General features: G+C 42.5%; 1 protein-coding gene across 1 annotated transcript in view; it reads left to right on the top strand.

Moving 5' to 3' along the window:
• Positions 1 to 254: 254 nt before the first annotated feature.
• Positions 255 to 15,569, top strand: part of LOC148015889 (replicase polyprotein 1ab protein) — a 71,060-nt gene continuing 55,745 nt past the window's right edge. The window contains exons 1-3 of the mRNA XM_087664559.1: positions 255 to 373; positions 485 to 1,041; positions 1,649 to 1,702. Of these exons, the coding sequence (XP_087520685.1) occupies positions 343 to 373; positions 485 to 1,041; positions 1,649 to 1,702 (642 nt within the window). The 5' untranslated portion in view covers positions 255 to 342. The remainder of the gene's footprint in view (positions 374 to 484; positions 1,042 to 1,648; positions 1,703 to 15,569) is intronic.

Genomic DNA, 15,569 nt, shown 5'->3' with positions numbered 1-15,569 from the left:
TCCCTCTTGGCATTTTGGCATAGAAAAGATGACCTTTTTTGGTTGTGGGTTATCTTCTCATCCATTTACATGTAATTGACATACTATATTGGGCAAAGCATTATTGGCAAACCACTCCGCTGAAGCTTTTCATCTACTTTTTGACCTTTTTAAAGAGTTTTTAAAATCGTCATCCAATTGATGCCAACAGTTTGTAGTTGTATTCAATATTGCTAATTTGGTGTTTTTATTAAGTTTGGACATATTTTGTGGTCGTCATACAGGCTTGGAGCGGACATGTGAGGTTTGGTTTGTGCCTTGTGAAATGCAAAAATAAGAGAGAGGGAGATCTAAGCGATCGTGATGTCAAATTTGTCTGAAACTTCTTGTGGCGGTGAGTGGGGAGGGATGGTTCAATCTTATGCAACTCCCTAGGTTATAACATTGGCAGACGTATGATGTTTAATTAAATAAGCCGTTTTGTTTTCCTTTCGTTGATCTACAGCAATGGCCTCTCTCGTGTCCAACACCAGTACCGCCCCTGATCCTTGCCGCCATTCTTCTCGTCATCGCAGCTCTCTTCTTCCTATCAGGCCATCGTGCGCCACCTACACTTTCAGACCCCTTCCTTCCATCAGAGGTCTCCCTCGCCTCCACCATCACCATCATCATCGCATCCGCATCTCTGCAGAAGCCAGCACTAGCCCCAATGGCGGCCTGGATGACCTCGCCACTCAGCTCGCCGATGGAGCCCGCAACCTGCGTGATCAGGCCGGCCGTGCGCTGGAGGATGCCTGGCTTCGTGCTATGGGATTTGCTCAATCCCAAGATGTACAGGGTAGGTTGCAGCAATCGTTCAGGGCTGCAAACCAGAAGCTGGAAGAGTTTGGGTACGACATGAGGAAGAATGCAGACAAGCTCGATCGCCAGTTTAGGCTATCGCAACGAGCACAGGAGATGGTGGATTTTGCTGGTCAGCAAGTGAAGAATGTTGATCAGCAGCTTGGATTGGCGCAGAAGTTCCGCACTGCGTCATCTGATTTTTCCCGGAATTGGCCTATGGTACATCCACTGCCATCTTTCTGCATGTTGGATGTTATTGCCTACAGTTTATTCTGCCCTGTTGAACACAATGTTTGCCAATTTCTAGCATTCTGGTAGCCATTGTTTTTTGCAAAATGAAGCTCTTAAGCTTGCATTTAACATTCTTAAATGGGATGGCGGGTGATGTTTTGCTGCATCACAGTAATTTTTGCAATGCTTTGCTATTCGTTGGAATCACATATGCATCTGAAGCACGTAAGCTTGCATTTAGCTTTCTTAAATGGGATGGGGTGGAGTGATGTTTTGCTGCATCGCTGTAATTTCTACAAGCCTTTACCAAAACTTTCACCAGATTGTCAAACTTTTATAATACGTATTCATTGGAATTACTTGTGCATCTGATGTTACTTTTATGGGAAATGTTCGATTATGCTTCAAGTCCTTGTCCCTTAGATGTACAATAAACTTCAAATTATTCATAGCCAGGCAGCTTGATAAACTGAATAGAAGGTTGATTTAGGGGCCTTATGTAACATGTTTCATGAGCTCCAAATTACAAAGCTGAATGCAACCTATGGATACATGTTATTGTTTCAGTCCTGAGCTTTTTGTGGCTATATTGCAGTATCGGAGGCAGATTGATCAATTTCTGCGCACACCTCTTGGAAAGTCTTTTACGGTGAGAATTAATTCATTTGAGTGCACAGATGCAAGTGTGCTTCATGTGTACATTGAATATCTCTCTTGAGTTATACAATTTTATGATCTTAATTCATTCAATATATATGTATCTTAATACAGACTCTTTGTCTCTGTCTCTCTCATGCATGTGCACACATGTGCAAACACGAAGAGATCAAAGTCTAATTTTGGTGTCTTTATTGCTATGTATGTGGTGAAAGTAGACACAGATTTATAAAAGGATGGGAACTTGATGAAGGCGTCATGATGTCTTGATGGTTAAGGAGACTATGGTTATCCTGCTTTAAGGTTTAACGGGCTAGTTTTTAATGTTACATACATAGCTGGTGTGCATGAGTGGAGATGAGTTAAGACTGTGATCTAGGTTATCATTTAATTTGAGTTATCTGCTCGATTCTCAGATGCATAAATAATTATTATTGTTCACAATGTTTTTTCCAAGCGTTTTTGATGGCGACTTTTGCTACAAGCTTCATTGTATCTTTTGCTCAAACTCATCTGGTAGCTTTCAGTGGAAGCTTTCTGGGTAGCTCCAATAGCTTCCTTCACAGTTTTCCACAAGGGCCAGACCTTTGGCTTGTCAAGAACCACCTTCATCAGTCTTTGCATCTTTGATACTGTTGGGTGCAGTCGTATGCATGAATCCCCATCAATTCAACAGTCAGTGTGGGCCTGCCACAAAGTTGCGACACTAATAATTAGGATGGAACATGAGATAACCCCCAAAAGGTTGTAGGACTTAGTACAGTGTAATTAATAAGAGGATTTGAAAAGAAAATATAGCTGAGACATGAATGACCAAGTTGAAAAGGGCCTGATCAACTTCTTTTCTACAAGAAACGGAATCTTGGTGAAAGAAGCTCTTGAGCTTGCATAGCTGTAGATTCTCACAAATGAAAACAAGCAGATAGGTCCAGCGATTCTTTTCGTTGGCAACTGCCATGGGTAGGCAGGTAGATCTGACTGTTGGTGGACAGGAGGATGAGGTGGCAGGTCAGCAGGATTAACGACAAGGCAGGTCAGTTGAACAGGTCCCAGGAGCAGTTGGATAAAGGCAGTTGGCTGGACAGTGGGATGACTGTTTTGGATCATGAGCAGCAGGTTGGCTGTTTTGCGAGGGCAGGGCTGGTCATACCTGAAACAGACTGGCCAAAGGTTATTTATAGCATGTGGCTTTTTGGTAGGGGTGCATTTTGGATGCTGCCATCAACGTTATCAAGGAATGTGATTGTGCCTTTGTGAGCAGGAGAGATCATGATCAAGACCATTCATGGTCTACTCTAGCCAACGCATATACTAAGATCCTCGGCATCAACAGCAGGAATGTGAGCCTTACAGTGTGCATGTGGATTGCGTAGTGTCAAAGCATTGTGAATTTTTAACTAATGCTTTTGAGATACTAAGTTCAGTTGAACAGGTCCCAGGAGCAGCAGGTTGGCTGTTTTGTGAGGGCAGGACCAAGTTTGCAGGACTGGTCATACCTGAAACAGGTTGGCCAAAGGTTATTATTAGCGTGTGGCTTTTTGGTAGGGGTGCATTTTGGATGGTGCCATCAACTTCATCAAGGAATGTGATTGTGCCTTCGTGAGCAGGAGAGAGCATGCTCAAGACCATTCATGGTCTGCTCTAGCCAATGCATATACTAAGATCCTCCGCATCAACAGCAGGAACGAGAGCCAAACAGTCTGCATGCGGATTGTGTAGTGTCACAGCATTGCGAAGTTTTAATTAATGCTTTTGAGATACTTTAAGTTGTGCACAGGTGCACATTTGAAATCAGGTTGAATGTGAGTCATGTAAAGAAATGGTAGGTTTTGCACATTGAATCATGTTGATACAATGGAGTTAAAGAGAGTGAGCCACCCTTTAGTTGGCTGTGTCTCTAGGACTCGTACTAAGGTGAGTGGAGCTTGAAGATGATTGCACTGTCCTGGATCATCGAGTTGTAGCACTTGCAGTGAAGATGCTTTGTGGAGGGAGCGAAACATAGTCCTCTAGGCAGTGCGATGTTGGACTAGACAATGGAAATGAAGGAGAACAATAGAGTGAACCAAACACAGACCTTACAAGCTGTCAATGAAGAAGAGCATGCTGATATCTCTCTCCAGGATGATGGCTGCTATCAAGGTTGGGCAGCTAATTGGAGGTGAAATTGCAAATTTTGCTAAGGAGACTCTTTCTAGAATGATGTCAACTATAAGTAAAGAAGTTACTCGCCTACACTTGCATTTTGCATCGTGAAACCCTTGTACAAAGCGTCTTCGTACAACACATCCATGGTTGGAAAAAGAAAATCCCTGTAACTTGTTGTAGAGAATGAACAAAAACTTTTGAATTCTTTGATTCAAATTGCTCCTTGCCCATGTCAAGAGTTGGCTTTCATACCCCCTATAAGGCTGATAGTCCTAATGCACAAGTCAATAGAAGATGAGAGAACCCAAGAAAGGTGAAAGAGATCCTCAACTCTTTAATACAATAGTTAAATAGAGGTTTCTACAAGAAATGGTTTTGAGAGCCCAAGCTCTAACTAGCATTGCTAGTCCACAAAGTCCCCTACTTGCCATAATGGGACAACCCTCACGTTGTCCTGATTTGTGTCGAACAATCTTCATCTTGATCAAGCCACAAATACTCTAGCTCTCCTTGATCTTGTGTGCACTCTAGCTGGTGCGTAAAATCGCCCTTTGTTGTTCCTTGCAACTTAGCACGAAGAGAAGAATAAGAAGATACTCTCGCTGATTGCGGCTAGGATGAATGCCACGATGATCTCCTTGTGTTGCCATCAACCTACTTTATGCAACATGCAAGTTCATGCAGCCCACAACAATCAGCCCTCGAATTTTTGTTGTAGCTTTTTTCATTAATTTCAGCCGACCCAAAAAAGTGCCACGTCATCATTAATTTTAAAGGCTTAATGTATGTGCCACATCACCAACAATTAGACATTCCATTTAGGAAAACGTAGCCTTTGCAAGGCAACAACTTGCTGCCCACAATCTTCTTGGTACGATGTGTTACAATTTGTAAGAGATTGTGCATGTGTTTGGTCTCTTGCTTGCGCGCCACCTCTTATGCAATCCATGTCTCACACATTCTTGTGATCCTTCTTGCATGCTCCCTTGACCCACACAACTTTTGCTTGAAGGGGTGAATGAGCAAGGTTGTTATGTGTAAATGTCGTTGTGGAGAGTGGCATTCTTTTGCAAGTTTGGTAGTGGTAGAATTTTGAATCATAGGCTATAGATTTTGCAAAATTTTGTGCAGTGACAAATGTAGCACAAGTAGTTAGATGAGGGTAGTGCCTTGATGAAGTGGTTGCTATGGAAGTGGGCAATTGTGGGTGTTGATTGTTAGCAATTGGGTGGCACAACCCTAGTGTAGAGTTAATTAGATTGGGCATGAACCAAATGAGGTGGCGTAGCAAGTGATTGGAATTGTAGTTGTGTTGGTCGAGCTTGGAGACAAGGGCAACATTGGTTTTGAGAGTTGGTGGTTAGTAGCTTAGATTTGTCATATGGTCTTGCTTGTAAAGAAATGCTCATCTATAGAATGCAAACACAATCGCACGACAAATGCACAGATTGATTAAGAAACATAGTCAGGGTTAGGGTTGTTAGAGCTTGGTATTCCCTGGACAGGCAGGCAGGAGCTGACATCAGCAAGACATGTGGTAGGGCAGGTCGGACAGTTTGCAACAGGTTGGATTGCAGCTGGTTGGACAGTTTTGTCTAGTCAACTGCAGTTGACTTGTCTTATTTGATGTATTTTTCTTGCGCTATTTATAGGCCCTAGTTTCCACACTTTTGTATAGTTGTGCTCTTAGTTTTCTAGGCTACAGACCGTGGAGACTACCCTCGGGGTTCACGAAGTGTGAGATATTTGAGGTAGAACCCATGTACGCATCTGCATCCTTACACAATATTCTTCACTACGGATTTTTTGCATTTCACTATTTCTTTCTTTCTCAGTTCACTCTCTGTCTTGATCATATACTGCTACACCGCTTCACTTTGACATGGTATCAGAGCATTGAAGGTCTGACCAAGGGTAGACCTACTTTAAGAGGAGATTTCAACATGACACAAGGCTGCGTTTTAAGTGTTCAAAGGCGAGCAAGAGGGCTGCGCTTCAAACCAAGGTTGAGGCGAGCGTGGGCGTGCGAGAAAGGAGCAAATTTGCTGAAGTTGCTTTGATTTTTGCTATTAGAGAAGGAAGAAGGCTGCGTTTTAGGCCTTCAAGTGCATATTCTACCTTTACATCACCGCTGGCAGGGTTGAAAGAGTGGGACGAGCGCGGAAGAGCCCTAGCAGGCTGCATTCACACAGTTAGAGAGGGTTGCTTTTTGTGTTTTGTGTAGACATTGTAGGTGAAGATGTCTTTTGAGGCAAAGATAGAGTTTCAGGCGATCATGGACTATCCGGTGCCAATATTAGCGGCTCTTCCATCAGATCGAAAGCTCGATGGTGAGAACTACTGCATCTAGCGGGTTATGATGCTTGCTCTTTTGGAGTCCTATGATTTGGCGGATATTGTTACAGAGGCTATTTAACGTCCGTCTTCGCAAGACGAGTTGAGACTCTCTTCCAGTGATAAGTTGGAGTTGGCAAAGACTTGGGCAGATTGGGATAAACTCAATGCTCGCATTCACTTGTTTTTATTTCTCTCGCGCACTATAGCTGTTATCTCTCATATTCAGCATTTGACGGTGGCCCAAGAGATATGGTTGGAGCTTGATCAGATGTATAATCGTATGATCGTCATGAAACGAGTTTCTTTGGAAGTGCAAATGTGAACCTTGAGTGTTAATATGCTCCCGCATAGAAGTGCAAATGTGACTTGTTAATATGCTCCCGCATAGAAGATGACTTGCATATTAACAAGCTGTAGAAGCTTCAGATGCAGGTACAAAAAGCAGGAAAGGTGATCACTTCTGAAGACATGGTGATAACTCTTCTTTCATAGTTATCTCCCCGTTTTAGTGGTTTTTATTCTGCCTTGATTGCTTTAGGGTGGTTTGAGACTCTTTGGTGGGAGGAGTTAGTTCTTATGGTCTTGGACTAGGAGGGTAGTTGGAAGGGACTAGTGCTTCTAAAATTGAGGCCTTGGTTGGTCAATCTTCTCCAGAGAAGGGGAAGGACCAAAACAAAAAGGAGGACAAATTAAAGAAGGAGAAGGAAAAGGAGTCCACTCGTCACATCTTTGGCAAGATAGGTCACTGGAAGAAGAATTTCCCTGACAAGGAGAAGAAGAAAAAGGAGGAGGAGGAGAAATCTTCAAAGAATATCGGATTGGTGGTTTCTCCCTCATCAGTTACTTTGCTCCACTTGGAGGTGGCTGAGGAATTGACCTTGAAGGCCTCTGATGTATTGTTGACGGCCTCGTACACTCGGAGTGGATTGTTAATAGTGGTGTCTCACAGCACGACTCCTTTTTTAGTAGGTGTTGCTCATTTGTAGCCTTCCCATGGTCAGATTCTCATTGGTGATAGTTCTTCTATTCCTATTTAGGGACGGGGTGACATGCATCTTATTCTAGATGGGCGAGGTGGTGCCCATATATCTAAGGTGCTTTATGTGCCGGCCTTGGGATAACATCTACTTTTGGTGTACAAGATTTGTGCTGTTGACCTCTTATAGGTGCGGAGAATTTGTTTCTAATAAGCTTTGCTCGTTTTTGTGCAGATTGTAGTATTCACCAGGAGTTTACCAACGCAAACACCCCTCAGGAGAATGGCATATTGGAGCGGAAGAATCGTAGTGTGATCAAGATGGCCCGTACCATGATGGAGCATCGTCAGACACCTCAGTGTCTATGGGCTGAGGCTGTGGCTACCATAGTTCACATTCTTACTCGATTCCCTACTTTTATTGTTGTTGGTATGACTCCTTATGAGGCGTACTTTGGGTCTAAGCCAGATGTTTCTTATTTCTAGGTTTTTGGGTGTGATGCCTATGTTCACATCTCGAAAACACAACGTGACAAATTTAAAGTGGCTTCCAAAAGATAGGTGTTTGTGGGCTATAGCTCGTAGTCTCAAGGCTACTGATTGTATGATCCTATTAAGTAGGATGTCTACATGAGTTGTGATGTTCGGTTTGTGGAAGTTTTAGCGTCAAAAGGGGGTTGAGAAACATCCCGTTCTTGGAGATCCCGGTGATAGTTGGGTGTCCATGACTATTCCTTTGGAGCTTGTGCCTCTTGAGGACTCTTCTTTGGATGAGGAGCTTAGTTCTCAACCACTGGACTCACTGATTGTACCCCAGCCGTCAGTGGATCTTTCAGAAACTTCAGTAGATGGAGAGCGACGAGGCAAGCTCTGACCTCCTCCTCGTTGGGCTTGTGACACTCTTTGTGATGTAGGGATCCTTCAGGAGTGGCGGCCGCCGCAGGCTGGCTTGTGGCGTTCTTGGAGTAACCAAGCACACCACACCAAGCTTGTGTATACAAATTACTGTTTGATGACTCGTATAATGGAGGATTGGGAGCCCACCTATGTGAAGAAGGCTTTATAGCATGATCATTGGCGGAGAGCGATGGAGTAGGAGTTGGAGTTGATTTAAAGGAATGACACTTGATATGTTGTGCCAACGTCTCCTCATAAGAAGATCGTTGGAGTCAAATGGGTCTTCAAGACCAAGTACCGCAATGATGGCATGTTGAACAAGCACAAGGCCTGCCTTGTTGCTAAAGTTTTTGCACAGTGCCCAAGCATTGATTTCCATGATACTTTTGCGTATACAGCTCGGATGGCTACTAATGGCATAGTTCTTACCTTGGCCAGCCATAGGAGATGGCTGGTCTATCTGTTGAATTTGAAGTCTGCCTTCTTAAATGGGGAGTTAAAGGAGGAGATCTATGTTGAGTAGCCTCCAGGCTTCGGTTCTTTTGATGGTAAGGTGTATGGGTTGAGAAGGGCTCTCTATGGCCTTAAGTAGGTCCCCGTGCTTGGAATGAGAAGATTGGCTCGTTCCTTTAAGAGAAATTGGGGTGTCGACATTCCAAGGCTAACCCCCAACTTTATGTTCACACCTCAAGTGGAGGTTGTGTGTTATTTGTTCTTTATGTGGACGACTTGATTGTGATAGGCAAACATACTCAAATGATTGAGCAGATAAAGGCAGCACTTCATGGGAAGTTTGAGATGATGAGTATGGGCCTTCTTTATTTCTTCCTAGGTCATGAGATCTATCAAACTCTGAGGGGAATCTTTATTTCCCAACAATGGTATGTATAGGAACTCTTGACTACGTGCGAGATGGAGGGATGCAAGTCTCTTACGACTTTTATGGACCCGAATTGGAAGGCTACAACTCGTTCCTACTCTCCTTTGGTGGATGCTACTTGTTATAGGCAGTTGGTTGGCTCCTTGATCTGGCTTCTCAATACTTGTGTTGACTTATGTTATGATTTAGGTGTGCTGGCCGGGTTCATGAGTGAACCCAAGATGGTGCATTGGCAGGTTGCTCAGAGGATTTTGCGGTTCCTAAAGGGGACCCTTGATATTGGGATTTGTTATCCAGTAGATATAGGTGCTACAAACTTGGTACTTACAGGATGGAGTGATTCAGATTGAGCTGGCAATGAGGATCATCGGAGATCCACGACATCGGAGATCCACGATATGTTTTTGCTTTACCTTGGGTGCTGGTGTTGTTTTTTGGAGTAGCAAGAAGCAACCCACGGTTGCCCTATCTTTGACTAAGGTATTGGGCGGCATCTTCTACTACATGTGAGACTGTGTGGCTTCGTAGGCTTATGAAGGAGGTTGGTTGCTTGCAGAGAGGTCCTATTGTTCTTCAATGTGACAATGAGAGTTGCATTGTGTTGGCCAGGAACCTTGTGCTTCATGCTCGAATGAAGCATATAGAGATCCGGTACCATTTCACTTGGGAGAAGATTCCGGATGAGACTATTGCTTTGGTCTATTGCAAGATAGAGGACAATCTTGTAGACCTGTTTACGAAGGTGCTTCCTCAGGCTTTACTTTGACATCACACTAGATCCCTTAGCCTTTTGTTGTGTCCAAGATCTGAGAGGGGGTGTTAGAGCTTCGCATGTCTTGGACATGCAGGCAAGAGTTGACGTCAGCATGACACGTGGCAAGGCCGGTTGGACAGTTGGAGTAGGTTGGGACTGTAGCTGGTCAGCAGTCGGACAGTTCTGTCCAATTGGCTGCATTTAATGCACCCGGCTTGGCTTATTTGATGTATTTTTCTTGGGCTATTTATGGGCCCCGCTCTCAGTTATATAGGTTATAGACTATGGGGATTGTCCTTGGGGCTCACAGAGTGTGAGATCTTCGAGGTTAAGACATATGCAAAAATACTCTCTGCACCCTTGTACATATCTGCATTCTTATATAACATTGCTCCTTGCTGATTTTCTGCGTTTCATTGTTTCTCTCTCTCTCTCTCTCTCTCTCTCTCTATTCACTTTGTCTTGGTCATACGCTTCCGCATTGCTTTACTTTGACCAGGGTTAACACAGAGGCAATGAACATAGAAGATAATAAAAGTGAATAGATACAATGTCCAATGCAGCAAACACACTAGGCAAGGTGAAAACTAACCCTCGAACTGTCATGAGGACATGTATTTTTGAAACCTCACCTAATTTTTAATCACATGATTAAGTAAATGATGCACATGTGAGGTGCAACTGGGGTTAAAGTAAATTTACGAGTTCAGGATCCGAAGAAATCACGGGATGTCAAAGGCAAAAGTTGTTATAAGTTATGCCGCACAGGTACTTGGTGGTGACACTAGAGAAGTGGTGTTTCATGATACCTAACGCCAATCTGATGGTCAAAGATGACGCAGAGACACTCCGGAATGGAAGTTGCCTAGCCAATTTAATTATTGGCCAATCAAATTATTTTTCAGGGCATCGAAATAATTATTATATTAATTTTCAGTATTTTAAGGCTGAAAATTAATATTTAATTATGGAAAATATTGGAAAAACCATTTGGGATGGTTGCCACTTGTGAAAAATGCCCATGCAAGTTTGAAAAACGTCTTTAGCGGTTGGACAGAGGCATTTCTATAAATTCAGCTTGGAAGAGAGAGGGAGGGGAGGTTGCTGGTCTGATTTGCAGCCATTGGAGGACCTTTTGAGGCAGCTAAGGGCAAAAGAAGACCAATCAATAGTAGGAGACAACATCTACAGGCTGTTGGGGCAGGGCAGCAGTAGCAAATGATTGATTTTCTTTAGTTCTTTGCATCTACATGCTGTTGTGGTAGGGCACTAGCTGCACTTAAATGATTTTCAGTCATTCTTCGCAACAAAACTCTGAATTTTCTCTCTCTACAGCTTTCCCTCTCATCTCCCAGCCATTTCACAGCCTTGCTCTGAAGATCTCAGCATTTGGGCCCTTGGAGGCTAAGAAATTTCAGATTTCTCTACTATAAACCTTAATATGCAGTAGCCTCGAGAATTGTGCTAGAAATTAGAAGCTCCAAGACTTGGATTGAACCAGCCTTCTTTCTCGGATAGGGTGGTAAATCCCTGATTACAACTTAATTACAGCAATGAACAATAAATGCAAATCTGAAAATACAAATTTACTTATTGATCTTGGACAATGTACACCTGATTGGCCCCAAAATTGGTACCCCTTTCAGTATTTCTTTAGCTTTATTGAAGAAAAAGTTGACTTATAATGGGATTCTCCCAATCCCTTTCAGTATTTCAACTCCCCTTGCTGTCCAAAGTGACCAACAAGTCTTCAATCTATTTTGTCCCTTGATTCGGGCACTCAATTGGCCTTCACTCACTTTGATGGAGATGAAAAATGCCTCAAATTCAATTGTTTGCTGGTCCCTCCACTTGAATAGGCTAAAAACAGCTTTAGCCCTGTTCAATCCAAGTCTTGGAGCTTCCAATTTTTGGCATGATTCTCGAGGCTGCTGCTAAACCCTAATTTCTACTTCATATTAGGGTTTATAGCAGAGAAATTTGAAATTTCTCAGTCTTCAAGGGTCCAAATGCTGAGATCTTCAGAGCAAGGCTGTGAAATGGTTGGGAGATGAGAGGGAAAGCTGTAGAGAGAGAAAATTCAGAGTTTTGTCATGAAGAACAACTGAAAATCAGTCAAGTGCAGCTGCTGCCCTGCCACAACAGCATGTAGATGCAAAGAACTAAAGAAAATCAGTCATTTACTACTGCTGTCTTGTCTCAACAGCTTGTAGATGCTGTTTCTTGCTGTTGATTGGTATTCTTTTGCCCCTAGCTGCCTCAGAAGGTCCTCTGATGGTTGCAAATCAGACCAGCAGCCTCCCCTCCCTCTCTCTTCTAGGCTGAATTTATAGAAATACATCTCTCTAGCTGCTAAAAACGTTTTTCAGTCTTGCATGGGCATTTTTCACAAGTGGCAGTCTTCCCAATTGTTTTTTCCAACATTTTCCATAATTAAATATTAATTTTCAGCCTTAAAATACTGCAAATCAATATAATAATTATTTCGGTGCCCTGAAAATAAATTTGATTGGCCAATAATTAAATTGGCTAGGCAACTTCCATTTTCGAGTGTCTCTACACCATCTTTGACTATCAGATTGGCATTAGGTACCATGAAACGCCACTTCTCTAGTGTCACCAACTGACACTTATGGCCAAATGGATAACCTAGGCCAACAACTGGCACCAGATACCACCAAGTACCTGTGCGGCATAACTTATAACAACTTTTGTCTTTGACATCTCGTGATTTCTTCGGGTCCCGGGCTCGTAAATTTCCTTAACCCCAGTTGCACCTCACATGTGCATCATTTACTTAATCATGTGATTAAAAATTAAGTGAGGTTTCAAAAATACATATCTTCATGATAGCCCTCCCCCTTGAAATCCTTGCAATCATCCTCTATTGCACTGCCAAATGCATCAAAAGCAAAGTACTACATTGGAATTTTCATAGGGCATCATAGTCAAGACAACATTGCGCACTGTTGTTCAACCATTCCATATACCCAACATATGCTGAAAATTACCAGCCAACATAACATAACATAAGACTCACAAATAATCTTAAAAACATTGCTAAATTATCATGTGACATGTCTATTTCTCACGAGCTTAACTCATCTGGCAAAACCAAACCATAGCATAGCATAACCAAGCATAAACGATGGCTAAAACATCAATGGCATCATAACATATGCTATTGTCCATGGAACTAGATGTAAACCATTGAAAATTTAGCATAATCTGATTATAAACTGATCACTTGCTGATCTGAGAATTGATCACAAACTATTGCAAATGTGACCCCAAACTGAACACAAACTCATTGCAAAAACTGACCAACAAATCAATGCAAAAATTGATGCAAAATTGATCCAAACAGTTCTCAAGCTGATCAAAAAGTGAGCTGAAACTGATCAGAATTTTTGTCTCAAAATTGAGGCAAATTTCATGCTAAATTGATCATAAGCTGATGCAAAAGTATAGTTCGAATGTCCGAGTGAAACTCATACTCATCTGCATACATCTCACAGTGACTAGTACACTAAGTAGTGATCTCATGGTAAACATACTGTCAGCGCAGTACCTTGGATGCATGCTGAATACACTCGAGATCCACTACCTACGAGAGCTGTCTATAACTGCAGGAGGGGAAGTGCTACCTCCCCCTTGAGCATCAGGCAATACTCCAGACCCTTGCTTTGTTGAACCTGACGGAGCCTAAACTAAAGTTGACTCTAACTGAAAGGCATCTAGGTAAAGCTGCAACAACTAAGGATGGTTTGCCAAGTCACCCTCTTCCATCCATTTGACATCCATTGGTGAATAATTTTGAAATTTCACCAAGTATCTCTTGGAAACCTTACCTTTGACCTTTCTTTCCTTATGTGCCAAAATTTGCTCAGGTACCAAAATCTCATCTAGCTCCTCAACCTCAGGCTGAATTTCAGTAGACTTATCCTCTGGCACATCACCATGAAAAGGCCTCAATAAACTGATATGAGAGGCATTATGTATCCGCCAATGTGGAGGTAATTTTAGCTGATATGCCACATCGCTAATCTTCTCCAATTCTTGGAAGGGCCCATAGTATCTCATACTCAACTTCAGATACAATCTTTCTCTTCCTTTCATCTTTTTTAGCCTTGCCTTTTCAAAACGCAGCAATATATAATCACCCTCTGCAAGCTGCAAAGCACGTCTGTGTCGATCAGCTGCTCTCTTTTGCTTTTCTTGCGATCTCTGAAGTGCATATTTTATCTTTGCATAGGCTACATCCAAGTTTTCCACATAATGATCAGCCTCAAAGATCTTATCCTTAGTTTGCAGAATAGGTGGTACCTTCTTGCCACCCTCAACCACCTCAAATGGAGCTTTGCCCGCAGAACTATGCACTGTGTTGTTGTAAGCAAAGTCAACCAAGGGTAAATACTACTCCCACTGTGTCTTGTGGTTTGAAACATAGTATCTTAAAAGATCTAACATTGTGGAATTTGCTTCCTCAGACTGACCATCTATATGCGGATGGAAGGATGATGAGAATTTAAGCGTGGTACTCATATTCTGAAACAAGCCCTTCCAAAATAAACTGGTCATCCAGGGGTCTCGATCACTAATGATCGACTCTGGCATACCATGATATTTAAAGATGTGTTGCAAAAACAATCGTGCCATATGATTAGCCTTTATTTTCTTCCTCACCAGAATGAAATGGGCTTTTTTGCTAAACTTGCAAATGATAGTCCATATGCCATCATTCCTTGTAGGTGTCTTAGGAAGCTAAAAAATAAAGTCCATTGCAATGCTTTGCCAAGGCCGATCTGGAATAGGCAAGGACTGCAAGAAATGCTGCAACTTTTGCCTACGGTGCTTTACCTTCTGGCATACGATGCATGTCTTAACAAACTGTTCTACATCATACCTCAAAGCTAGCCAATAAAAGAAATGCTCCACTGCCTTGACCGTGGCATCAATACCTCTATGTCTTGCATACGGAGGAACATGAATTTCAGTGATAACTCTAGGCCTTAACTGCTTTGTGACACATAGTTGTCCATGCATCATCAGAAATCTATCTCTTAGCACAAAGTGTTCATGCCTTTGGCCATTGCCAAGCTGATCATAAACATTAGCAAAGTCGGAATCAACAACATTTTGCTCTTTCATGGTATCCAACTCAGTGTGATAAACCATGTTGACAACTGAAATTTGTGGCTTACATGACAGTGCATCAGCCACAACATTCTTTTTACCATCAATATGTACAATTTGAAAATGAAACATAGAGAGAAAATTTGCCCATTTCATATGCTTCTCTGACAACTTTGTTTGCGTCAGAATGTACCTCAAAGTTTGATGGTCTGTCTGCATTGTAAAATCAGCCCCCAACAAATAATGTTTCCACGTAGACAGTGTATGAATTACAGCCAAGAGCTCTTTCTCATAGGCCTGCAAATTCTTTTCTACACCGTGGAGAATTTGACTCTCATAAGTCACAACTCGGCCCGTCTTGCATAAGAACAGCCCCAATGCTGTTACCACATGCATCTCGAACTCCCATGCCTCAAGGACCGGGGCAGAGAGTCTGAGTAGAAGAGAGTGTTATACTCTGACAGATCCTGAAATGCAGCAGGCAGCCTCTAGATGTCTTTGGCAGCAGCAAACACAGCTTTTTGAAACTGGAGTAGTGTTACATAAGCAGTGGACAGTGTGGAATCTGCAAATCCAACTGTTTTGGGCAGCAGCATCCAAGTCAAAATGCAGCAGTTTGGGGCTGCGCTTTCTGCAGTATGGCAGTATAAAGGTGGAAACAGAGCATAAATGCTGATGTCAGCGTAGGGTGACATCAAGGAAAATTATATGGCAGCTCCAGGAAGTGAGAT

The sequence above is a fragment of the Lygodium microphyllum genome, chromosome 23 (genome assembly GCF_053477565.2).
Source record: "Lygodium microphyllum isolate KBCC chromosome 23, Lygodium_microphyllum_v1.1.10, whole genome shotgun sequence".
Taxonomy (NCBI): Eukaryota; Viridiplantae; Streptophyta; class Polypodiopsida; order Schizaeales; family Lygodiaceae; genus Lygodium; species Lygodium microphyllum.
This window is presented reverse-complemented; position numbering and strand designations above follow the sequence as displayed.